At 39.4% G+C, this 27927-nt stretch overlaps 1 protein-coding gene across 2 annotated transcripts in view; it reads right to left on the bottom strand.

Annotated features, from left to right (window-relative positions):
- The window catches only part of GPC6 (glypican 6), a 726663-nt gene extending 699384 nt beyond the window's left edge, over positions 1-27279 (bottom strand). The window contains exon 1 of one of the 2 annotated variants that reach the window (XM_077781485.2): positions 26880-27279. In XM_077781485.2, the coding sequence (XP_077637611.1) occupies positions 26880-27264 (385 nt within the window). In that variant the 5' untranslated portion in view covers positions 27265-27279. The remainder of the gene's footprint in view (positions 1-26879) is intronic. The other variant, XM_085556757.1, reaches the window with a different exon arrangement.
- Between the last annotated feature and the right edge of the window lie 648 nt (positions 27280-27927).

Raw genomic sequence — 27927 nt, 5'->3', positions numbered from 1 at the left:
ATGGTAGCTTTTTAACTGGTTTGTGCTGCAGTAGTCATGAGAAAGTTGTGAGAAAGATCACCATGGTAGTTGTTGTAGTACCTACAGTGCTGGGTCTCTATTTTACTATGTCTTATGACATACAGAAGTATTTAAAAACCCCTTGTAGGTGATGACCAGGTAAAATAATTACATCTGTCAAATCTGTCAGAATTACTTTAGGAAATGCTTTTTTAAAATATTGGGTCTTATGGCACATAATGATAGTGTCCTTGATTCCAATAATATTGTGGTTAAAAGACTAGGAGGTAGATGATTGAATTTTGCATCTTTTATGTCCTCATCTTGTGGAACTCGTAACTTTTTATCATCACTTCAGATGTGGCCACATAAAAACACACTGAAATCAGATTACCATTAATGCTGGCTAACAAAATCCCCAATTTAACATACTGAGTTATTGAGTAAGGATGGAAGGTGGAAGTCCAGGGGAAAAAATACTATACATGCAAACCATGTAATAAAAACTTCTACAAAGCAAACACACCACAGTTGGATATTGTCATAAAATTCCCCCAGAAACAGAGAAAGTAGATAGACAAGTTTCATTCATTTGAAAGTTGTGTATGTCTTCTTGTGACATAATTTCAGACACTTAAAAACAATTAGAGCGATGCAGGGCTATTCAATGGGCCTCACATATCTGTGGAGTTTTTTTAATAATCAGGTTAAAGTATGGAAACATTAAATCAGAAAAAAACAATGAAATTTCCCTTTCTTAGAAATTCACAAGCCTCTTAAGACTGACACAGATTGGTCCCTACAAGAAGAGCGCAAAATCAAACAAATGATACCATGTCCCACTCCCTCAAGTTTTGCTTGCTATCAGCACTTTCACAGGGAAGTTAATTCAATGTTAATAAATAACAAAGGAACTGAGAAAAAAGGAAAATATTTCTACTACTTCAGAACATAAATCTCTATATTTCTACACGGCAATTCTAGAATATTCCATCTGAGGATTTTTGTTGCTGAAGAAAGGAAATCTCCAAGTAAGCACAATTATACACTTCCACCTTCCATCACACTGTGGTCCATAAATCAACTGTGGAGCAATTTTTCAGAGTTATGAGCTTGGAAAGATTTATCTTGCTTGGAAAGCAAGTTCCTACTCTAGTATGAAAATTTGAAACAAACTTTCTATATAATACATAATTTCATTTTCCTCAACCTGATATGACCAATAGCAGAGCAGTAAATTGCTGTACTGGTAGCCATTGATCTCCAAATAGAAGTCATGACTCCTCTGCCTCCGATTGATAGTGCTTACCTGAAAGGAAGAAAGCTATTTGGATTTACTTCGAAAATGAATGTTTAATTAGTTATAGCAAGTATTCATCTGAATTAATAACATGATCCCATATTTTTTTGGTAAATGCTTCTAGCTTCTAAAAAGATGTTTGTTTGAAGACCGTGGCCATACTTCCCTAGACAAATGGAGTCTTACACTCTCCTTACACTGATTTCACTAGAAAGCTCACTCTGGTCTTCATGGATCTATAAGAATAATGTTCCAAGTTTTTAACTTTTCCGCTTTGAAATAAAAGAAGCAACCCTAAGACTAAACTTAATATTGTCAGTTCTAAGAAAAAAAGCTTTTATGTGAATATGCTTGGAAGACAGGGTGGCAATTTCACTTCCTACTCCTGTGCTAAATCATGTGTCTACAACAAGTTCTTCCCACTGGTCTTCTAAAAACTATGTTTCTGTTTATTTGTCATGGTGATTTAGTGCACAGTTCTGCAATTCTAAAATAGTTGCATTTCTTATGCCTAATCATGATTAGTATGAGTTCAGTTTCCTGAACTTCATAACTTTCCTCTGAATGAAGAATGAGACCTCTTTGTTCAGTTAGTCCAAAAAATAGTGGTTTCCTAATTCTTCAGACATCTCGGATTCTCTCTTCTATAACTTGGGACTACACTCCAAACTAGTCTAGAACATGTGAAAGCACATAACACAACTGGTTTTGTCATTAAAATCCAGCTCTGTGTCAAAGGAAGGCTGCAGATATAGGAGAGGTAGCTTTTTAATCTCCCTCAGAATTTAATAAACACTAAGAGAGGAATTCCAACCTCTGTATTAGATATACCAACAGAAGTTTACCTAAAGAACCAAATGAATAGAAAATTGTTGAATGCATGATAATAAGTCCTATCTCACAAGTTACTACTTCTCTGGAAAAGTAAATAAATTTTGTATATGATGCAACTGATTTGCAAAAAGCAGTTGAATTTCCAAAAGTCTTCTTTTAGATAGCATACTTAAAAGAGCCTTAGACCTGAGTATTGTGGGAGGAGAGGCAAGAGTGTCTTCTGGCCTGGTAACTAGCTAGCAGACAGAAAGCATTCTAGGAATAAAAAGGTCAATATTCACAAGAGAGAAGGAATCATTCCCATCAACTTCTCTCAGGTCTCGTGACACTGAATTTTCTTTTTTAGCATCTGAGAAATGACAAAGGTACGTGAAGAGAAAGTCTGATAGTAAAGAATTAACCAGAGCAGGAGTAAATAAAACTGCCTTTGAAGAACTATACGAGGATCTTACAATACTCAATCACTTGGCAGAGAAATTACAGATGAAATTTAAAGTAGTTACTTGCAAAGTACTGCATATGTAGGGCAAAAAAGGAACCACAGACAGTCATGGACTGCTGTAACTATCATTAGTATTGATAGTCAATTTAAAACCTTTGATTACTGCTCTTCATGCCCAGTAGCTGTTAAAAAATTAATAATTTTAGGAATTATTAGGCAGCAAGAAACAAGACCAAAAGAGAAAATTATTTACCGTGTAACCTTACAATGCAAAATATCTGCACAATTTTAACAAAATATCTGCACAATTTTAACAGGATGGTATACTTAGCAAAGGTATAGAGAAGACCAGAACGAGTTAACTTTGTCTTTGAAAAAACTAGATAGATTAAGAAACTTGAATTAAAAGAACAAAAAAACAGACAGCTTTGTATTTTATTTTAGCAATACTGTATGCTGTATGCATGTCTTAGAGTAAACCATCTAGTTCTGATTTAGTTTTGCCTTTTCAGGATGTCTCTGCCGATATTCAATTGTATGTGATTATAGGGATTAAGGATGGAAGCCAAAGGGAAAAACCTATTAGGGTGTTTTTTTATTTTGTTTTGCTCTGTTTGTTTGCATTTTTGCCTCTGGTATGCTCCTTGAAATCTACTGGGGCAGCAGCTACTACAATTATGTCAGAAGACAGGGGAGGGAGAAGAGAGAAGATGAAATTTCTTCAGCAGTCAGGGAAGGCACAAACGGAATTAGATGTGGACAGCACACACATTTTAGAATTATAATTTGAAATTAAGCCTTCAACATGAAAGTTCTGCTACTGGGAAATCCATCTGAGCTAGCAGTTTCTGTGGAGATAGGTATAATTATGAAGGAGAAGCATCTGTTGCCAGTGAGTGATACCTGTTACTGACAGCACATTTTTGGCTGGTACAAGGTCATGGTACTACAGATGGAAACTGCATTCCATGCTGTAAACTTCACTATAATGAAAAATGTTCCCAAGAACTGAAAATAAAAACTTAACAAGACTGAAAAAATAATAAGAAAAAAGCTTCTTAAGCAGATACATGAAATGGGAAAAGTTGTAATACAGGAGAGTAATACAGGAGAGTTTTGTACTAAGTCAAAGGTATTAGGTGAGGTGGGATCATAATATCGTATGTCTCCTAATCCTTGCCAATTGCTCATCTCATGTAATTCAATCACAGCTGTAAGATCACTAAACAGCAAGGAGAAGGAGATAAGCCAGGCTTCTCCCTCTTCTGGAATTTTCAAGGAAGTTCTGAACTTTACAGTACAATATCTAAAGCAACCCTCAGAATGAAACAGAAATAATAATAAACTACTCAATAGTAAACCAAGAGTCTAGTCTACTAAATCATTCCAAGAGAAACATTTAAAATAAATGAACACTTTAGCTTTCAACTTTGAAGAACTGTTCTCATTTTCATGGAGTGTTTAAAGTAAGTCTGCGTCCCATATGAACCTGGCACTTGAATACACTTAGAGCAGTACTTCAGCAGCTGACACTTGATCTGAACAAACTGTGGTTTTCCCCTTTCTAGAAGAGCTCAGACATAAACCAAACATTCGTTTTTCAACTGTGCCTTGCCTAGTCTTTCTGCTGACAAGTTCACTCCACATGCAAACTGCGTAAACATTAGTTGTCTCTTGGGCCCTTAGTGACAAACAGTCTCACAGCAGAATTGGCCTTATGAAGAAGAGGACCTGTGAGTCAAATCCCAAACCATCCTCTTTATGACTTTATGGACCTGAATCCAAGTCTGATGCTCAAAAGAATCAAACTCTACACTAGGTGTTTGGGGTTTTTTCTCCTATAAATGTCCTTTTAGGGTTCCTTCTAACCTTGCTAGGACCATAGTAGGTGCTGTAATGTATCCAGTGGTGCTGTTTTGGGAATAATTTGAAGCTTCAATCCCATCAACAGTCAAAGTCACAGAACACTTCAGCGTGCATCTATCTCACATTTTTCAATGAATGCTATCATATTTCCTGTCCATTTTAATGCAGTTCCATTAAGCTGCTACTGTATGAATACCAGGAAAATTCATCACAGTAAAAGAGGTCCATAAAAGACTTCTTTTAAAAGAAACCAGGATGTATTTTGGGCAGAACAAATGCCACAGGGAAACAGATGCAGAGTGAATTTTATACAAAAAGCTGACACGACAATACGAAAATCTAAATTCAGGCACCTGCACTGTAACTTTGATATGCATCTAAGGAATCTTGTTTAAAGATCATGAAGAAAGTTAGGAAAGGAAACATTCATACAAAAAAAACATACCTACAGCCCTGCATGTATTTGTATCACAATAGTGGATGGTATAGTTTTAGTGTGAGGAACATTGGGTAGTGTTCAGTCTGTAGGACAAAAGCCTTTTTTTTTTTTCTGAACTTGGAAAGTGCTTAGTGAATGGGGATGAGAATTGCAGCTACAGAAAGGAGAATCTCATGAGTATCATGGCAAGAGCATTTCCATGGAGAACTGCTTGGTAGCATTCTTCCTCCTATAGGTTCCTGTATCTCAGACAGACTTTCACAAATGATTCTCCATTTACATTAACCACTTCCTTGTGTCCAAAAACAGATACAGTAGAGCATGTTATGCATAAGATCTGCTTGGAGACTGCAGAAAAACCAGTTAGTGATACTCTGAAAATACAGAGTGCTAAGTACTTTTACAACACAAGTTGAGCATCTGAATATTTAAAAATGCATTTCTTTCTCACATGTAAAAGAAAAATAATAGCTCAGGACAGATTATGAAAATAAAAAAGATTTCATTCAGTTTCTAGATATAGTAGTTGTAAGAGAATAGGCTATGAGAATATTTATAGGCTATCTTCAGAACAGAATTTGAATAAGATGTAGTATACAACAGAGAAAATAATTCATTGTCTAAATACAATAAGTGATCCTGTATGAGGATTTGTGCATGAATATACTTCTAGGACTATCTTTACTCATAGGTAGCCAAGCAAAGCTCCTGCAACAATTGCAATTATCTAGATTGTTAATGTTTGATGTTACAATTCTAAATTTCTAATAGTACACTACCATATGGCCTTTTTGTTTTTTCCTTGATCTTAGCTATAAGCAAGTATTTTTTTTTTTGTGTTTTAAGTAGAAATATATGCTACAAATGCTGAGAGAATCAGGAAGTAATGGGAAAAGTACATGACTTGAGTCTGCACCATTCCATACTTGATTTATTATGGCTTTGGCATAAGAAATACCTGCTTAGAAAGTATTCTCTGAATGAACTGAGATGTCTCTGTTTTCTGGGAGGGAAAAACAATATCTAAATTGACAGTGAGACAAGATTTACCAAACAGCTTTTGGTAAACATAGAGAACATGCTAGAAAATGGGAGGTAATGCTCGCAACAATTTAGCAGGTTTACTTAGTAGTCCTAGTTCAAGATCAAAGTATTTGTTTTGCATTAGCCTAGTGATTACAAACAGTGCAGGGAAGGGTATGCCCCAAAAAAAGAAGGATTCTGCCTACTTTATATTGTTTCTTTTTTTTAATATTACCATGTCTCTCTAAAACAACAAACAGTCAAGAGCTGGATTAGCACAGATGGAGTGCAATCCCCATCACATCCTGCCCAAGGGAGAATAACTCACCAGAGGGGACTCAAGTAAGAGGTGCTGCACAGCTGCTGCCTGCACTGCCTTGCTCTGTTTTATGATACAAATCACTATGATCAGTATTTATATCCCCTACTCTTAGACAGCTAATATGAGCTTTCAGTGCCTCAAATTTAGTCATCTTCCTGCAGCAGAGTGATTCTGACTGCCTCTGCTGAGGACCCAGACTCACCCTGTAGCTAAAAGAGAGAAAGCTTTGAAGAAATTCATGCTTGCACCTACAGAAGCAAGCAGAGCAGTTCAATGGAAGCAACTCCTTAGGGTAATGCATGGCTGATGAGAAACTGACATCCACACTATACTTATTAAAGGGTTTGGATTTATTTTGATCTGGGACTAGGAATTTAATTATCTGGAAATGGCTGGAGCACATTGTCTGGTTACCCCCAAAAAGTTCCATCTTGTGTTCTCCAAGACCACTTTATAATGTGAATCCAAGCACAGCAAGTAGAGACAATGGGGAGCTTTACTTCAAAAGCACGTTCCTAATTCATACTGAAATGCTAATGCAGGTATGTTCCCTGAATGCTTCCAGGGAATGATGTAGAACATCTTAATTAGAAGTCTTTCCTCCTCCATTTAATACAAGTAACTACAACAGAAAAAAAAAAAATACATATTAATACATATTATCTATTTTCTTGTCATGTACTATAACAAGAGAAAAAAAACCAAAAAAACAAATCACATGAAGACCATAGAAATCTATGTATTTCCAAGGGAAACTGCAGGATATTCACACCAGAATACCAGGCTCATAAACCTGATTAAGTAGACGCCTAAATTCAGTTGGATTTAAAATGACAAACACTTCTTTTTGGTGTCGTGGTTTGACACGGAAAAAGAATTTTTCCGGAAGGAAGAGGTCAATTTGGATATTGACCAATTGAAGGTGGACACGCCTCTGAGAACACAGAGGGGTTAAAAGCAGAATTCCCAGGAGAACTCGCTCTCTTTGGTTCCGGTCAGCGTGCAGTGCAGACCTTCCCCTGCCCGGCCGTGGCTGGTGGGGAGGGGAAGGCCCATGGCCTGACGGAGGTGGGCCCAAGGGTGGAGGGACTGGAACCCCCTGAAGATGGAAAGGTAGAGAAATCTGGGATATCTCTGCTCCCCCCCACCAGAGTCTCTTGGCAGCGGCAGCTTGTCAGCAGTTTCACCTCAAGGAAGGAGAAGAGCGAGCTGGGGGCGGGGGTGGTGCGCAAGGTGCCCAGCTGCCTGTGGGAGCCGGAGAATCCGGGCAGAGAGACAGCCAGGGAGTCGGGACTTTTAACCCTTCCTTGAGAAATGAAAGCCTTGTGAAATTTCTCCCCTCCTCGGTTTGAAAGAGAGGAAGAGGGACACCTTGGATCCTGGGATGTCAGAAGGAGAAATTCTAGATGGGAGGGGATGAAGGAGTGGCTTTTGGCTGGACATTTTCCTTGGTAGCCACCAACTGAATCAATTTTCTCCTCCAAGAGAGACTGTATTTTAGGAGGATGCCAGTGAGCCAAGAGACCTGCTTCAACTGGGAAAAGACAGAAGTGGAGCAAACCGAGAAAAGTTAGGGGGTTTGTGGTGGTGCCCCCTGTCCTCAAAGAAGGAGAAGAGAAGAAGATCTCTGTTCTTGGACCCTCGGCCCCAGGGGAAAATGGGGGGGACTGTGGTCCCAAAAAATGAAAAACTGTTGTTTTTTTCCTCCTCTTGGCAGGGCATCCTCGAAAGGAAATCCTAAAAGCAGTCTGTCTATCCATGCATTGTTGGTGAGAGCACTGTGCATGGAAAGGAGAAGGGTCACCATGGCAAACTTTTTCTCTGGGTGGTGCCATGTGTGACATGGAAACACAGGATGTGGCAGCTGAGTTTCTTGGGGGGTCTGTGGCACAGGAGAGACTCTGTCCCTCGATGGACTGAGTATCGATTGTCTGGAGGGTGGAAATCTGATTGGGGTCCAGATTGTGTCTCACTGTGGTTTGTTGGAGCTGGGTGGTGGGAGGAGGAATGCTTTGCAAGGTTTTCATTTTGATCATTGTGTGTGTGGTTTTTTTCCCTTTCTTTTTACCTTTTATAGTAGTAACTTAATAAAGTTTTTTTCTGTTATTAAGCTTGGGCCTGCTTTGCTCTGTTCTCGATTGCATTTCACAGCATTCAGTTGAGAGATTGCATTTTCATGGGGGCACTGGCATTGTGCCAATGTCAAACCATGACATTTGGGTGATGAACATATACAGGAGAATAGCATTCCTCCCTCATGGCTAGCAAGTTGAAGTTTCTGCTGCAAAACAGCCAATACAACTGCTTGGGGCAGGGGAGCTGGTTTTTATGGGCTTTTTACAGAGGTTCTGGTTTTCTTAAGAAGACACTGTCTCAAACTGCTCTCTAAGGTTTTAGTATCTAAATCTTTCATAAAATCCTTCTAGGACCTTTTGGAAGTCTGCATATTCATGATTTCTGTATAAGTGTATTACTGGATTTGCGTGCAATAAAATACTTGCAATATAGCCTTCACTTCTGAATAGAACAACACCTTTCATTTCACTTGTCTTTTTGTTTGCTAGAATCACACATCACTACATATGCTGAGACCCTCTGATGTCACATGTATAGTAAAAAATAATGTTTCACAAATGACAGCAAATTAACAGTTTTGCTTTAATCATCTCTAGATAGATAGATCAAGGGATTTATATATATAAATATGCACCTCACAAAAAAGATACAGACTTCTATCTTTCATAAATTAATTCCATGTTTTTCAAGTATTTGGGTATCTTAATGCCTTAAAAAGGTATAAAACAGTTCCCTAAATGATCCTAAAATGGAAGAATGTTGGAGCCTGGCTCTTTGTTCTTTCTCGCATAATCATGTTCTGTTCTTAGCTGAAACATATATTGTGAATCAAAACCTTTAAAACTATCTTATCATTATGGGATCATGAAGAATTTATATTCCACAATTTCAGTCCTTGAGAAATGTACTTGATTGAGAGTGACTAATTATGAAAATCAAAGCAACAGCAGGGAATATTTACTGAAGGAACTAATGACAACTATGAAGTTCAAACACTAGGAATACTGTCAGAAGTACTCCAACCACTTGTGCCTGGTGAAATTTTGAAAGCAAATAAAATTCTATGGAATTCATGTGCAAAAAATGCAAAAAAAGATTAAAGACTCACATCTGAAAGGAAGCTGCCACATGACATTTCCTTCACCTCCACTTCCCTCCACAGGCTGCTGCATGTTGTTATGGAGCACCTCTTCTCCCTCACTCTCCTCTTTATTTCCCATTTACTTTCCTTTTGATCCTATTGCCAATGGGCTTTCAAGTACTTATTTTTTTTTGATCCATCCCTTTTACTTATCCCTAGCATCATACAAAAATACAAAGTATCTCCAGTTTTATCAAACCAACATCTCAGCCCCAATTCACAGACCTCTCTCTCCTGATTTTTTTTTTATCCAGTTCTGGTTCTGTTCAAAGTAAAGCTTTTTCTACCAGTATCTGCTCATGAGTTATAGTGTAAGAAATAAGTTTTAAGCAACAGTCATCACAATACCTGGTTTACTATGTGTATTTGTTTCATTTATGTCCAGAATCTGCATCACTGGTAACTACCAACTTTCTGTAAAGAATAAGTGGATTTTTCATTTTTAAATAGGATATTTCCTTGCTCTACAGCATGATGCCAAAGAAAAAACTTCAGGTTGTTCTGCCTACCTGAGTTACTAAAATAGCTGTACTTTGGCCATTTTATAGCATGATTAAAAATGCAGATTAGTCATGGGTAAAAACATGGCAAGGAGTACCATTGTTATTTACATACAGGATCATGAACAATTTATATTTCACAATTTCAGTCATTGAGTCCTTTACCACCATTTAATGTTAACCCCAGAATATAACATAAGAATAATTTTGCTGATAATACTTTTCACATCAGGTTATAGCCACAATATGCTACTCTGTTAAATTATATTTTATTTGCACTGTTAAAAAACCTGTTTTGGTGTTTCTTTCCTAATTTTGGATTTATTCTCTGCTACTAAAAGCAGAGTTAACATAAAAAATGTCAACAAATAAAGTTTGTGCCTGTTGGCCATGTACAGGCCAGTAAAGGAGATTAGAGCAGTAGTAAATACATCAGTTAGCCCTGTGATGCCGCACACTATGTGCTTCTTCAGTCCTGATTTAGGCTGAAGTTGCATTTACCTCTGGTGTTCCACACTTTTCGGTAGCAGCAACTTTTTCCATGCATTACTCTAAAACTGTACCTTTTTAAAGTTATTTTTTAATTTAAAAACCTTTTCCTCAAAGCCTGTTATCTGTTTAAATCAAAACAAAACACAACAAATAAAAAAGCCAAATCTTTAGCAATTTCATGTTAATTTTTTATTTGGATTTCATTATGTCGATTCCTTTACAGTTCTATTTGATATGTTGGAAAAGCTACTGGCAATGCTAAATATCCCTATTCTAAACTTTGTGGAGAAATTATGAAATAATGACATTAAAAATTGCCATGCTAATGAAAAAAAATTAATTTTCCACTGCCCAAATACAGTATCACACTTTTCATCTTAAGAGTCAACATCATGGGAAATAGTAGATAAGCAGTGCTTTGCTTGGAGTTATCTTATATTCACTGCAATTTTGTCAGGCTTCAGTCTAGAAGACTGTCATTTTTCATTCCTGTATTCTGATGTGGATTTTGACTTTTCTGACTGTAGCAGAATGGCAAAGGCACTGCTTTTCAGCACATCCTGCCACTTCTACCTTGCGGCTGCCTTTTTTCTTGTTTTGTCCTTTGCCTGTATTCTTCCCAAAGTGCTGATGATTGAGAAGCAAAAATACATCTCTACTGCTGTTTGCTATTAATATTTCTCCCTCCTCCAAAAGTGGGGAAGAAAAAGTGCAATAAACATGTCATTCCTAACATCTTTATTTGAAGTCATGTCCTACACCCAAATCCAAACCAATGCATTACCTTCAACTACTCCACATAGTGTGGGGTACATTAAATTACTTCACAAGGCAACAGGTGCTGTTAGTCAATGTAACTCAGGTCAGATAGGGCATCCTGACCCACCTGGACCACACCACATCATTTGAAGGTGGGCTGCAAGGCACCGGTGCCTGGAGTGCAGCCACCTGGACTCGAGAAGCCAGGGAAAATCATGACAGTAATGACTCATATGAAGGATACGGATTTGCTGGAGCACCTCTCCTGTGAAGACAGGCTGAGAGACATGGGGTTGTTCAGTCTGAAGAAGAGAAGTCTTCATGGAAAACTTATAGCAGCCTTCCAGTACCTAAAGAGGGCCAACAGAAACTCTGGAGAAGAATTTTTTACAAGGACATGCATCAACGGGACAAGGGGGGAATGGCTTTATACCAAAATATCTAATCTAATCTAGCCTTAGATATTAGGAAGACATTCTTCATTGTGAGGATGGTGAGACATTGGAACAGGTTGCCCAGAGAAGCTGTGACTGCTGCATCCCTCCAGCTGTTCAAGGATGGTTTAGTTTGGGCTCTGAGCAGTGTGCTCTACTGGAAGGTGTCCCAGCCCAAGGAAGGCAGGCTGGAACTAGATGATTTTTATGGTGGCTTCAAACACAAAAATATTCCATGATTTTTAATTACTTACCTCTCAGCAGAGCAAGGGGACCACTGTGAAGCTGTTGCCATCTCCTACCTGAAGACCTCACAGAGATGCCCCATCTGCTGGCTCACAAATGATGCCTCTGCAATTCTTGTAAGTATATGAGAACTTGAACAGAAAACTCCTTGGGCCTCTGCTGTGGCAGGAATAGTGGCTTTCCATTTTTAAAAAGGAATTCCATGGAGTTTAACTTCCACAGTCTAAAAATAAAATACTACTTACAGATGAACTGTAAAATTAGTTTTTAAACAAGATTCTGATACTGTCCAAATTTAAGCAAAATTGCTGGATTAACACATGCAAAAACTACAAAAGATTACTTTAGTTATTATGTATTTTGTTCCAGCAGATATTGCTAAACTCAGCCTGTGTTTCTTTACTTTTACATAGCTCTGCAGAAGCAAACTTGTGTGTCTCATGCTTTTGTTCCCCACTGCTTTGCTCCTTCTCAATGACTGAACTGACTGGACTCCTCTCCCTATCCTCAGGAGTTTCTCACATATAGCTTAACTTTCAAGAAAATGTTCTTCCAAAATAAATAGTTCAGGAAATAAAATTCTGGGCAAAAAAAAGAAGTCCTGGCCCTTCTAAAATACAACAGTCTGAACAGGCTTTAGTCAGAAAGTGCTCTGAGAAAAGGCTGACGGAAAATTCACTGAAAGGAGGATAAATCTTAAGCATAAGAAGACCGCACTAAAGGATATCTTCTTTTCAGTAATTGGCAGATAAAACTACAGTCTGAAGTTTCAGAAGCACAATACTAAGAGCAATTTTAATAAAGCGGGAGGGGAAGGGAGAGGAAGGGCAGGCAGGGCCAGGACATGGACATACACCAAAAAAAAACAACAAAAAGATCAAGCAGAACTAGGAAAAAAGTAACATGGAGTGAAGCAGTTGGAAATTTATTGTCAAGTTATCTTTATAATAAAGGCAACAGAAATTAAATACTAACTCCTGGCAAGGACCAAAGAAACAATACAGCTGAAAGAATTCTATTAACCTAGTCAGTGAAAACTAGAGGACACTGAGTCAGCTACTCATGAGTGCCCAAGGAGAATGATTTCTTGATGAGATTGTTGTATCTTATATGAAACAAAAAAAGAAGTCAAAGAAAGAAACTCTCCCCCCCAGCATGCTGTGCACATGGAACATGGTAATTTTGTACAGAGATAAAGGACTGCTGACAGGATGTTTGCAGAGGCAAGAGCATTTTGAGACTGTATCAAGCTTTTTGAGATGTGCTAAAGGGGGGATGCAGGGAAGCTGAAAACCTAGGGGATGTTCAGGGAGGGACCAAAGGAAGCAAAAGACAAGACACTAAGGGGAGGGACTTTCAGAAAGATATCACACAAGACTGCTGCAGTTGTTTGTCACTCGTGAACACAGACAGATAAGTGATAGAAGTGTCACACTCACTTTTGAGTTCAGTACTAACTAAGCTCCTATAAAATGACTACAAAATTCTTAGAAAGAGGATTTTGGTCCTGGTTTTATTTTTGGGATTGATGTCAACCAGGAAAGAATTTATACTAAAAGTGAAAGCAAAAAACCAATCTCAGAAAGCCTTGTAAGTCCACTTATCAGCATTCCACCAAGTATCTACCTCCTCTGTCATCGTTATGTCTACGTAACTGCACAAGAAATGCTTCTTTAGTTCCTACATCTTACTACATCAGAGTTCTGAAGCAAGCTGAATGTAGATATGCCCCAATTTTCCCAGCCCACTCTGCATCCTCCTTTCTTTCAATATCAAATGTATTATTAGTTCTGTGTCTTTTATTGCTTTTCTCATTTTGTTGTTACACAGCTCCTCTGAAAATTGCTGTGTAAGTCTTGAATGAATATAATATCCTGAATTAATATAATGCCATAAATGAATGAGAATATAATAGTATTAATCACAAAGGAAACCTGTTCTCATTTAGTTTAACTGTTCCCTGAAAAAATCTTGCCAAAATGTTTTTTGGTCTTGTTAAAGTTTCATTTTAAGTACTTACTTCATTTTGTATTTATATACTGCTAAAATTGATGTTTGTGTTGTTTTTCACCTGAGAAGACATTTGAAATGGAGTGCTGACACTCACTTGTGAGGATCAGCAGTGTCTAATTGATAGATTCATCATGTTATGTATATGGAATTCATCAGAACTCAATTTCCGTAAACTTCATGATATTTGGAACACCTCTTGCATTTTTGATGAGCAGCCCAATTAAAAAATAATGAACCTTGTTTTTTTTTAAAACTGACTTATTATCTTGGTGGTTTCCAACAGCAACCTAGAGCTCAGTTTTATATCAAATTATTTTGTGCCTGTTGGCCAGCAATACCTTTGCAACCTTCTATGGTTCTTCAAAAGTCAAACAATTTCCCCAGAAGTTTTAAAGCTGCTACTATTCCCAGTACCAAGTTTATATCTAGGCTCATAAAGAAAATAAAACTTGTAGCGGAAACAGACAGAACCCACGGGATGTTCAAGACCTCTTTCTTGTACCTTAACCTTAGTGGAACACCTTAGGAGAACAGCTTCATCTTTAGCAGATAACACCATGATTTCTACTGCTGACTCTCCATGGGACATTTTTATTTGTTTTTACAGTATTAATCCTAAAATATTAATATTCCTAAAAGATATATATTTATAGAACACAAAATGTTAAACCCCTCATCAGGGTATAAAAGGAACCATTCTGCACCACCACCCACTCCCACTAACAGGAAAATAAAAACATCTTCCAAGACTTTTCTGTTTCATGCACGTTTGAGGAACAATCAAATTAGTTTTGGAACTAGAGCCCACTCAAAACTTAACTTCAACAATAATCATGTGCACTTCAATAGTTAACACTGGTGTGCTAAAAAACAGGCCCAAAACAAAACATCCTCTCTGTCTCAATGAACACAGAATCATAGATTCATGGAATTATTTGGGTTGGAAGAGACCTTGAAAATTATCTAGTTCCAACCCCCTACCATGGGTAGGGATAGTTTTCACTAAACCAGGTTCTTCAATGTCCCATATAGCATGGCCAAGAACACTTCCAGGGATGGAGCATACGTAACTCTCCTGGGCAACATTTTTCAGTGCCTCACCACCCTCACAGTAAGAAGTTTCTTCCTAGTATCTAATCTAAACCTATCCTCTTTCACCTTAAAGCCATTGCCCCTTGTCCTATCACTGCATGCATATTGTAAAATGTCCCTCTCCACTCCCATGTAATTTCTTGTTATTATGCAATACTATTTATGCATGGTGGAATTGCTTCTAAAAGAATCAATGCATCGCATTGCTCCAAAGGCCTCCAAAAAAGGGTCTTGAAGACGTTGTCTCAAAAGCTGGAGAAAGGACTCAACTCTTTCACCCATCAGCAAGCATCACACACAGGGCTTTTCTCCTATACCAGTAATCACTGATTACTGAACTTCCCTCATGCTTTGTAACCTGTAGCCTTAAGCACCTGCATGAAAAATTATCCTGCAAGGCAGGAAGATGCCTAAAATAAGGAATTGTACCAGCAAAAACAGTGACGGCCTCTTTGTGGAAGCAAAATGTGTTTCAGCAATAAGTAACTTTAAAAATTGAATTATCTGTTATTTTTTTTCTTATTTTGAAATGGGAATGTATGTATATGTCTGTGTAGCATAAACAAAAAATGTTGTGCACAGAATGGAAAAAAAATTATTTAGAAGAAAGTTCCCTGTAAGGAACTGCAAAAATGTTCAGAATATATTCTATAACTCACCTTTGCAAATTAACTGCTCACTGTTGAAAGACATGCCTGAAGCTTACTTATAAAATTCGATTGACCAAGACACTTTTTCCACAAAAATTTGTTTGAATATTTTGTTCCTGTTATAACTAATGCAACTTGGTAAGTTCCTTTGTTCCAAAAGGTTCCAATGATTAGCACTTGCAGATCGCAGCAGGGTGAAATAAAATGAGACAAATATTTGTGGAATAAATATTGGTAATGTTTACAAATTTGCCTTTCATATGAGCATGTCAAAAATACAAATATGTATTAATCAGAAAATGTGGCTGCTAGCAATTAGTACCAACTTCCCAAAATGCTTACTGTTGAAAATTTTAAACAGCTCATCTCATATTTGCCCATTTAAACTAATTAAGATTTTGACTCTGTATCTCTATATTGGATTAACATAAAGGTATACAAACCTTAAGATCCATTTTGAGAGGTTTTATTTTGCTACATTTTCTTATGACTCAGCTGAATAGTCACTGGATGCAACAGGTTGATCAGCTCCAAACATCAGGCAAGCCACAGAATTGAACAAAAAGATGAGCACTTAGGTAACAGCTATTAAAATGATGATGATCCTAATTTTCCAATGTCATTACTCTTTCTAGAAAGGTTTATTGTCTGTGCTGTACAATAAATGTAATAATGATGGTGAAAGGACTATAAAAAATAACCTAAGATTTTATAAATCAATAGCAGAGTGACACACATGATTCTTTAACACAACTGAACTTTATGGACTGATATGAGATTTGTTTGGCATTACAGAATAAAATCTGAATGAATCCATTCTTAAGTGTATAATTTGCTTCATCCTGAGTTGGCTTTTTGCTCGTCCTGCAGTGCAAAAGGACAGGGAACTTCTGTAGCATTTCCGCTTTCATCAAAACCAGATTTAGCTGGAGGTCCATTAGGCATGGAGGTAATGGCAGTGACCATCCTGTCACTGAAAAATGGAAATTACTCTAGAATACTCAAAGAAGAAAAAAACTAACAATGACAGGAAAACTATGCAACTATTAAAAAGACAATTGGACCTCACTTATAATCCAAATTTGCAATCCACTCATTATCCATAGTGTTACATATACCTCAGAATGTGATACAATCTCAGCAGACTTTTTGAATGTAAGGAGCTGTTTGGCTACAGAGATTTATGAATGTATATACATATGTCCATGCACTGTGGACATAATACTGCCATGTATTCCTCTAGGTTGAAAAGACAGAATTAGTCTGTTGGGCAGACTGTGAGAGGAGCAATTTAAATACATTCATCAGATAACAAAAAGCTTTACTTCAGCAGTAATCTGTATTTATGTGTTTAAGTATTCGCCAGCAATCAGATTTTGGTATATGAGGTGGAAAGAGTTCGTGGTTTGGCCACAACTCTATGCTGTACTGAGCATAGACTGTGCTCTAGACAATGATTAACAGTGTCCAGCTGGATCTGCTTTAAAAAGCAAACTCAAACTCTAAATTACTAATTAACAAGGTACAAAGATGCATCCATCAATTACTGTTAAATCTCACCAGGATATGAAGCTGGCATCTTTTAGGACAACTAAAAAATTAAGCAGCAGATTTATTTGCATTAAGTTTGATGTCTATGTAACAGAGACAGGCTTAAACCGTACGTACATAACTATGACATTATGATTTTGTAAGTCTCATGAAGAAATACTGACATAAATATAAAATGGAACCTCTTTGGAGATAGGACTGTTCTTTTCTTGCATTTCTTCAATGTTTCTCACAATTACATTGCCATTTGGAATTCTGAGTATTTACTGCTCTATTTTATTTTGTAAAAAAAAAACCCTCCAATTAATTCTCAATCAAATTCTCCCATCATCTCCATTCAGTGGAGACAGGCAAAAATCAGGTTTTGGGGGAGTCTTTAACTTAAAAAAACTAAAAACAGAAGTGTGCATGTGCTTCAGAGCCAATCTGACTGCAATCAATTCACACACGGCTTTTAGTATGCTGTCTCAGTAGTTAAAGAAGAAAGAGGCTTTGGAGTTCTGATTTAAAGAACAGTACAGGACTTCTGAAGATCAGCTTTAAGAACAAGCTAATCACTGTTTAAGTTTTCAGTTTCAGGAAGTCCTTTCTGGGAGTCCTTCCACTTCATCAGCCATGATACATGGCAAAGAGAGGTGTTTGTCTTTAATCAGTGAATACTAGTTATGTTCCAGGTATTCCATTAACAATGCTTCTTGCCAGGCCATAGTCAGCACAAAAAACATCTCTCAAGGAATACTGCTCCTGCTTGTCATCAATTCAATTAATAAACATCCCCTGTGCCATTCTTTTAAATACTTTCATTTTTAAATTAGATTTTGATTTTCTGCTCAAAACCACCTAAACCTCTAGGTCAAGCCAACATGACTTACTTTGCAATTTTGATTTGCATTACCTGACCTCCCTGCTTTATTTTGCAGCAGGACTAATAGGCAAGGATGGACTACTTCACAAAATAAAAACTGTTTTATTAAGGAAGGTTTTACTGTGAGTCATATTTGACATCAAATTTTTGAAACAATTTTAAATACATGCATAGTATGCAAAGATTGGATAAGAATATTGTAACTCACAATGACTCTAACTGGTTAAAGGGAAAATGGCCTGAGTGTGAAACTGTTCAATAGGTATTTTTCATATTTCTCTATACAAAGAGTGATGACAGATTAAATTATATACATCTACTCTTATCCAAGGAGCCTAAATTGCTCATATGCATTATTAACTTATATGTTAAAAGTTGTAAAGCCAAAAGCTAATATCATGGAACTAACTATATTTAGTGTTTATGCTGTGAATCAATTTGTGTAACTAAAAAAGATTAAGTTGTTGTTTGTAGTTACAGCTCTTTTCCCTCTGACACACTACATCAGTTCAAGAGAAAAGATAGGAAACAGAAACAGGTTGAGCCACTGGACACTGCTCTTCATAAGCCCTTGCCTTTGATTTGTCACTGCATTGTTTACGCTTCCTAAGGACAAGCACTTATTTAAAAACAAGGTAATTTAGAAGCTGGAAGGCATTTAGAAATTGTTCAACATCTGAAGTCTCATGGCTGAAAATTTGATACTTAGGACATACAAAGAAGCATTTTGCCACTGCTTTTAACCACCTCTATCTCAGTGCTACTGTGAGCACAACTGTAAGGTCAAAGGTGCACAGAGTTGGGAATGGGCAGCCTCAGGTGTAGAAAAGATTTGAAACATGGAAACAGCGATAAACAGCAGTATACAAACATAAGGTCTAACAACCTCATCCTTTTGCCTCCTAACCTTCAAATTCAACATGCCATAAAATCAGCAGACACCCACTAAACTGACCACATTAACTATCACACATGGACATGGTAGCAAACAAGTTTCCCTAAGGTAGTAAAGTCCTCAAAGTTCTTTTCTTCATCCCAGGCAAGTGTTCAGCTCCATCAGTTTTGGAGAACAGATGACTTTGCTAGTATGGCTTGTAAAGTTGATGGTGATGCAGTTAGAAGCCAAGAATAGAAGTGGGGATAATACCCAAGAATGTTCAGCTGCTAATAATTTCTTCTGAACTATACTGCTAAAAACACTGTACTACTGACATGCTGCATTTTGCTGACACGTGAGAAAAGATGGACAATATTCCTCTAGCAGTTTCAACAGAATTATAAGACATCTACCTGAAAGACACCATCAGATTGTGAGCCCCATGTTCTCACCATGACTTCAGGCATACCCACGTTTCTACATACCATGTTGAGGAACTTCAAGATGGTTTTTGGTGGATTTGCTATCAGATCAGTTTTTCAGTTCAGGTCATCATCTCAGAGAAACATTACCTGAAGACGTGAAACCTGAATCCTGAACTGAAAAGAACTTACAGGACATGTACACAGGATATGACAAGTGCCTCCTTGGCCATGTGACCATCAGTCACACTGTCATACTTTTGGTAACATAACTGCACATAAAGATCTGTTCCCCACTGTTATGATTCCCTTCTTAAAACATAAATCCTGTTTAAGAAAGCCATTTTAGTTTCCTTTATTAATTACTGCTCTGAAAGACAAACTCCAAGGTCATAAGGAATACCAACAATAACTCAAAAGCCATCCACAGACATTTGTCATGAGAACATAGTGAGGCATTTACAAACTGTATTTTTCCAGGTTAGGAGTACTTCCACACACCTCCACAGTTCTCCAGCCACAGCACTGTCCACATACATCCTCCCACTGTAGTGCATCACAATCTGATACTGAGATGTACGAAAGCCTCGCCCTATGCATTGACTTCCCTCCAGGGCCAACTCATACAAATGCCAAAAAGACGATCCTACAGTCCCTAGCACGTTAGAGACTCAACACACAAGCCAGAGGGATATGGCTAAAAACATCAGATAATTATGTTGCTACCATTATAAACACATCAAGAGCTGCACAGACTGGCAAAGAAACAGTTTCTGGCAACAGAGAAGTCTAGCTTTTGACTTACAGGGCAAGTGTAAGGACCTACTGCTTAGTTAAGCATCAAGCTTGAACTAATTGGGCTTCCCATACAGTTGGATAAGCATGGTTGACTTAGCCTTTGATCTTTCTGACATATATGGAGTGTGTGTATGTTTGCAGTCAGGTGTTGGTCAGATGGGGCCATAAAACAAAGTTTCAACCTGGTTTGCAAGCACCTGTTCTGGTAACATGCAACTTCTCAAGCTCTTTCAGTCCCTAAATTTGACTGTGAAGCCCCTCCAGGTACAAGCCATAACTTTACCTGCGCATGCACACACAGATGTTACTCTTTAAGCAAACTTATTTAATGCCACTCCATAGCACCTGTTAAAAGCAGTTAACACTTCCACTTATTCTGGGGAGATTTGCCCTGCTATTTTAAACCCAACAGGTCAGTGAGCAGGTTCAAGGCTCCACTGTTTGTCAAGCATCTGTAGAAATGCTTCTTTCAGGAGGGGAAAAAAAAAACAGCTCGAGATGCTCAGTACCCTTTTCATCTGCTGCTCAGCTGGAGACACAATTAAAAGGCCATTAGAAGCACAAGGTGACAGACCTCACAGGCCAGATGAGCTGGAGAGCAATTTGCTGTTTGCATTAGGAGTATCACCACTGGCTGCTTCATTTTGATGCACCGAAAGCAGATCCTGTACCCAACCCTGAAAATCAGGATCAGGACAGGTGGCCAGCAGGTCTCCATCCCATCTCAGAGCTGGGGTTGTGCTGCAGAGCCTCTCCCTGCATATTCAGGTTTCACAGTGGCTGGAGGGGACAGCAACACTCCCAGCATAACCCACAACCCCTGACTCTGCCCACAGAGGCTAGCTCTGCTGCATGGGTGTCACAGGAGGACACAAATTGCTGTCACCTGTGCAGTCAGAGGGAACCTCTTCCAGCACATCTTTGCCAGCACCTGCCTCCAAATGCCACGTGTCTTCTGTGTTCCACAATTGCTCAACAGAATAAAGTGCTGCTGCTCCACTTTGCCGGAAGGAAAAGGTCATGTTAGCCAAAAGAAACTTGTTGGAGAGAGCTGATGGTCTTTGTGACAGCCCCCTATAACAAGAGCTAGAAGCGTTCTTATTAGGGGAGCTCATTTTTTGTATGTGTGCTGAAGCAATAGAGCAATAAGTAATGAAGAAAGCAAATCTTGGTTTCAGTAGGTTTTTAGGCTTTTTTATATACAGAGGAATAAAGTGCTATGAATTTTACCAGCATATGTTTTCTTGCCATCTGCAACACATTTTAAATTCCTTCTGCATCTTATAATGTATTCTCTCTCTTTAGCATAATAACAATTCTGCCTTTAAACACCAACCTTTATATGCTGTTCTTAGGAATTTCTGAAGAAGTGTTAATTCTTTTACACATATTTAAACTGCAAAAATAATTATGCCTGATAGCATGGACAGTCAAAACCCAGAATGTGGGTTCCCTTCTTAGGGTGATAGCACCCATTAACCAGGTACAAAAGGTGGCATACAGTCATAGTTCACTAGAAAAGTGATTTCATTTTGCTAGTAATGGGAGTGCTGATACTTTGATACCATAATGGAGTTTTAAGCACCAAACCTGTTATTTCAACTAGAAATTTTAATGTAATTATGCATTTTTACTTTACTAAGCAGAAAGGAAGATTAGTATGCACAGTTTTCTTACATGTATCGTGGGGAATAAGACAGAGATCTCCAAGTGATAATGCAAGATGCTCAAGTCATTCAAAAGAAATGGCAGGTAGTAGTTTTAAAGACAAATTACCCAGAAAAGCTTTTATTGTTGATCGCTTGTTAAAAGATTTGCCATTTGCAAGTAATTGTACATTCAGCTGAAACTGACCTTTTATGAGAGCCAAGTGGTAATATAAATGAAATGAATATATTCTTTATTGCAGTAATATAAAAAAGAATGGCCTGAGCTTTTAACATAGTGCTTGACCTCTGGTATCTGAACACCACCTAATCTCAGGAGTATTTCACAACAGCATATGATGAAACAAGTACTAATACAGCTTTAGAGAAGTTTAACAAATTAGCACTTAGAACTGTGGAAAATATTATACTTTAGGTATGTTTTCTGATTATAAATCAAACTGATAACAGAAAGAAAAGATATTATTAGAGATAAAACACTAAAGTTCATTATTACATTAATTATTAAAGCATTGCCTTTTCTATTTTTAAGTCCCTCTTTCCAAGATACTCTTCGAAAAGTATCACATAAAGTCACACTGGGAAACTCCAGATGCTGAGATACAAAATTCTCATTCAAAATTGAATTATTTATAAGCTTAAAAACATGCTATTTCTTCTCAAAGGCCCTGATCTTACAAACATCACCATTAGGTTTTAGATGTGTCACATACCAACCAATAAATACGTACAGAAGTGACAGCAAAATAGGTCTTAAGAAATCTGTACTTCCTACTACCTACATGCACATGCCAATTTATTAGCATGCACTATAAGGTGACAGAGGGACTCTTGATGCTGAAATCACTGCAACTGCAAACAGAGGTGAGAGAGGGGGGCATACACAATGTGGAGGATACAACTACAACAGTGTTAAAACAAAAAGGAAGTATAAAGTTTACATGAAATTCCATGTCCGTCTTCACTGACATCATGGAGATCAGGAGTGAGTTAATGTCTAATGGCCCAAAACAAATTCCATAAACTTGCACTGTATTTATTTTTAGCAAGACTATTTCTTTTTAACACTGCTGAGGCAACATCTCAAGGTGTCTGTCTGTGAATCCCCATCTACCTCCTGGTCTACAGCCACTTTCTTCTCACAGTTCTCAGGGAGAGCAGCAGAGAAACAGTAAAAAAAGTATTCATGAACATGTACTTGGATACAGACTCAGTTAGGAGAATTTTCCCTATTTTGTCAATCTATTACTGCATTTTAGAGTACAAAAGCAAAACATTCAGAAAGAATATCTTGGGAACATCTGACATGGACTAATAACTCCATTGCATGGGTAACTACTGAGGTATTATTATTATTATTATTATTATTATCATCATTGTTATTATTACCACTTAGGAGCTACAAGCAACTGTGTTATGTATGCTTGCTTGCTTCAGTCAACGCCTCAGTATTATGCCAGTATAAAGCCTATTCATCAAAGCACAATTTCAAGTGACTCCTGACCTTCAAAATGAAGGGTTTGCTTCTGCTTTCATTTCAGTCACTTTGACTGTGGTGACTGTGCTGCCAGAATCTCACCTCGTCCATCATCTGTGCAGGAGAACAAAGTTCACATGCTTCTTACACAGCGTTTAGTATTCAACATCTTTACTGCTGGATGCTTTATCAGAACAGTTTTAGTCTTTACCTAAATAAACTATTATTCAGCAAATAATAAAAACCCTCCAAACAAAACAAAAAGCCTAATACCAAGCAAAACCACAACACACAAAACCCCACACCCTTCACCTTGGGAGCGGAAAGGCACAAAGCAGAAATATCCACTACTTTACACAGTCAGACATTCGCTTCCATTCAGAAGATTCTGAGGCAAGGTCACAATACAACTTTAACATTTCATTTTCATGGCTTCCTCTAAGACAATGTAAGTTACTGAAGGCACGGCTGGAGTTAAACAAGTATTGCCAAAAGATATGTCCCATGATTTTTCTCATGTGTTGACTTTCAAATTACAGATTTTCCTACAGCAAAACATTTCCTGTAAAGTCCTCAGGAGCTCCACTAACACTCATGAATGCTGGGTCATGGCAACCTGAGTCTCACAGTAGAACTCTTTTAAACACACAGGATACTCCACTCAGAGAGTAGCCTGAGTAGCTCCTCTCAGAGAAGAGCCCTGTACAAGGACAGCCCAGCACACACTGCAAGCTCCAGTGACCCACGCTGCATGTGACTGATGTACAGAATTAAGCCCACAGCAGTATATCAAGTGTACTTCAAATTTTCTTCCTCTGCCTCCCATTCCAAGGTAAAGTTCCTTTATTAAGGACTTTGCTAAGCTATGTCAGAATACAACTTTATGTGTTGTACTCCAGTGAAGGTCACAGCACCAGAATGTGGTTATTAGACAAGACGTCAGAAACGGAAGGGTGATTACAAATATGTTCTATACAATCACATAGAACAATTTAGCATTGTTGTAAAACTACAGTGAACAACTGTAGCCACATTACTGCCAACTTCAACATATTTCACATGCAACAAAATGCTGTAGGAAAACTTCCTTACAGAGAGAAAACTGACAATTTTTTCATATGTAACATCTACCATCTCTGTGCAAAAGTTACAGGACAAATAATGTTACAGAAGTTATCTAACAAGTCTCTTGAATTGCAGTTCCACTCAACAGAGAGAGCTCTCTCTATGTCCATAGCCTCTATAATTGAAGCAGATTCTTCACAGCTCTTTGCACTTTGCCTTGGTGCATACACACAGTCTTCAGTTTACCATGTCAACAGTCATAGCTAGAAAATAGCTTTTAAACAAATTACAACAAAAATATGACTACTGTTAAATCAAAACATAAACCACACAGTGTATTACTATTTATCATCATATTACCAAGACATTGATGCAAAATCTTTTGAAAACAAAATGTTTGTTTGGAAATATGACAGTAATAAAGTTCTTTGAACTCCTTAAAACCTGAGGTCTTTGATGGACTACACTTCTGTAACACTAACCAATTGCTTCCTTAGCCAAGTCAGAATGATGGAAAAAAAGTCAGAATGAAAAAAAGAAAAAAAAAAAAAAAAAAAAAGACAAAGAAAAAAGCTTCTCAAACCTGTACATAGATTGCTTTAACTACACTTCCAACATCGCACCAGGTAGCAAATACAGAGCTTTAACATTAACGAGGCCATGCTGCATGAACAGCTATACAACTATTACCCACCTTGCAGCACTGTACAAGAACAACACACTTAGAAACACACTTGAAAGCAATCCTAGTCTTACAACAACTCACTTGAACAGCTACAAACAGAACTGCTCAAAAGTTAATACACCAGCTAGCAGAAAGGAATATAAACCACAAAAAAAACAAACAACTTCAACAGGAAGCTCAGGAAAAAAAACTCACACCTCCATAAGTCATGTACTTAATAAAAAAGCAGATTTACTTATATAACTTAGCAGGAAACTGTAGAGTAATTTGGGATAGAACTACTATTAAATATTTAATTACTCTGAGTCTTTCTGTACTGATACATGTCAATAGAAACTTGCAAATGCTGGGCTTACTTAAAAATTACATGTCAGCTTTGCACTGTACATTCAGAATATATATGAAACAATAAAACTTCTCAGTGAGCTGAAAGCAACAAGTGTTTACCCAAAGTTATGAGAAGTCTAAAATTTACTATAATTTATTTTTGTAATGTAACAGAGGATATCCTACCATTCTGTCTGAAAGCAGCTGGTGTAACAGTGAGCAAAGGGAAAGCATGACTGCATATTCAAAGGATCTGTGGCTCACAGGAGAGATTTCATGATTTCATATAACTGATGAGCAACCTGAATATAAATTACAGGAAAAAGCACAGAAAGACCAGAGAATCAGTAAGCCTGAGCGATGAAGGTACAACATGGAACAACCTTCCCTGTATCTTTGTGAACTCGCTGTCCTGAGATTTTCTACATTTATCATTCCTCATGTAAAGTGCTAAATGTTACACAGTGAATAACTGTGGCATTATTTCACCTCAAGGAAGATAAATCTACTGCTTCCAACTTTCAAGAGGAAGAGAGCAAACCAAGGAGCATCTAATTCACTCTACAAATAGCAGGATCTAACAGCAAAGTGCCGATGGCAAAGCATAAACCTTTTCTGAGGGCTCAAGCAGTCCGATTTGAGCAGACCCAGCTCATATCTTCACGTATAATAGCTCTCTTTTTGTGGTGCTCTCTGACTGCTAAATGAATTTCAGCCCCAAACGTATTTTTATTCATTCAGTCTTAAAGATGCAATATTGATAAGGTTGTATGGAAAAGTAGAGAAATAGAATCACAACAAAAAACTGTTGCCAACACCTTCGTAGGCGGATTGCGATATAACCTGTTGTAGGCATGTTTCAACAGAAGGAAGAGCCACGTAACAGGCTGCCGGGGCTGCCGGGCGGGTGTGTGTGGATGTGCGTGGGTGCCTCTCCCCGGCAGCCGGTGCCTCTGCTCGATCCGTGCTGCAGCGGAGGCGCCTCCAAGGGGCGACCCTCCCGGCCTGGGGCCGCGGACGGGTGCGGAGGGGAGCAGGGCTGCCCTCCTCGCCCTCCACCCTCTCCGCCGCCTCCTTCACGCCCCGTGCCCGTGGGGCAGAGGGCAAAGTTTTCTCCCCCGCACAGGGCGGCAGCGGAGACAGCCGCCACTGCGGACCTGCCCGCTGCCCCTCGCCGCCCGGCTGCAACTCTCAAGAAGTTTCAGCCAGCGAGCAGAAACGGGACTGAGCCTGCCTGCGTCCCCGTCATTCTCACCCTATTTTTTTTTTTTTTTTTTTTACCTCTCACCCTCTTAGTTTCTGGATTTATTTAATCTCTATCTACACGCACACGCACGCTCCTCCGGGAAGCCCTCGGGTGCCACCCGGGCCGGCAGAGCCGCTGCGCTCCGCGCACACAGCGCCGCGATCCGCGGCCCCGCTCCGGCGGGGCGGGCGCGCAGCCCGGCGGCGGCAGCAGCGCCGGCCCCGCTCCGCGGCCCCTGCCCGCTCCCCGCCGCGCCCGGCCCGCGCTTACCTGCGATCTCCTGGTAGGGCACGCTGGCCAGGCTGAAGCCCTTGGCGCTGTACGCCTGCCGCACCTCGCCGCAGCTCCGCGCCTTGCCCTCGGTCCCCGCGGCCGGCAGCGCCGGCAGCAGCAGCAGCAGCAGCAGCAGCAGGAGCGGCGGCGGCGGCACCGGCAGCAGCGGCCCCGCCAGGGCGCAGCGCCGCGCAGCCCCCCGCGCCGCCGGCATGGCGCGGAGCGCGGCTCCCGCGCGGCGCGCAAGCCCCGCGCCGCCTGCGCCGCTCCGCCGCGCCTCCGCCGCGCCCCCCGGCTGCGGGGGCGGCGGCCCGCGAGCCCCCCGGCCGCCCAGGCAAACTTTTGCGAGGCGGGGGGGAGATGGGCGCGCACACACACACATGCGCGCACGGCGGGGCAGGAGAGCGGTAGCCTTGTCCCTCCGGCTCCTCCAAGCGCAGAGCGCTCGCCTCACGCCAAAAAAAAAAAAAAAAAAAAAAAAAAAAAAATTTAAAAAAAAGGAAGGAAAAACCCTAACGTTTGCAAAGCCACAAGCGGATACCCCACAACCAAAAGAAAAAAGAAAAAAGGCAAAGGAAAAAAGAGGGCAAAATCTGTCTGTAGCTTGTGAAGATTGAAACCGCGGGTGCGTTGCTGCGAGCGGAGTCCCGGGGCAGCGTCAGCGCGATCCGCCGCGGAGCTGTGCCTGCCGCTTCTGCCAGGCTGGATGGAGACGGTGGGGAAAGCAGCCGGCGTGGGGATGGACTGGACAGCGGCTCGGAGCGTGCCTGTGTGCCTCTGTGTGTGTGGTGTGCGTGCGTGTGGTGCACTGGATGCGTGTGCCTTTATTTACGGGAGCCGGGGAAACCTCTGCTCCGCGCAGCGCCGGAGCAGCCTCCGAAGCCAGGCAGGGAGAAATCCTGGAGACAAGACACAGCGAACATGCACATGCACGCACACACACACACACATACACACACACACACACACACACACACACACACACACACACACACACACAGACACACACACACAGAGACACACACAGAAACGTGCTACACGTTGC

Source organism: Lonchura striata, chromosome 1 (genome assembly GCF_050655825.1).
Source record: "Lonchura striata isolate lonStrDom1 chromosome 1, ASM5065582v1, whole genome shotgun sequence".
Classification (NCBI taxonomy): domain Eukaryota; kingdom Metazoa; phylum Chordata; class Aves; order Passeriformes; family Estrildidae; genus Lonchura; species Lonchura striata.
The sequence above is the reverse complement of the archived record's forward strand: the minus strand, read 5'-3'. Positions and strand labels throughout refer to the sequence as shown.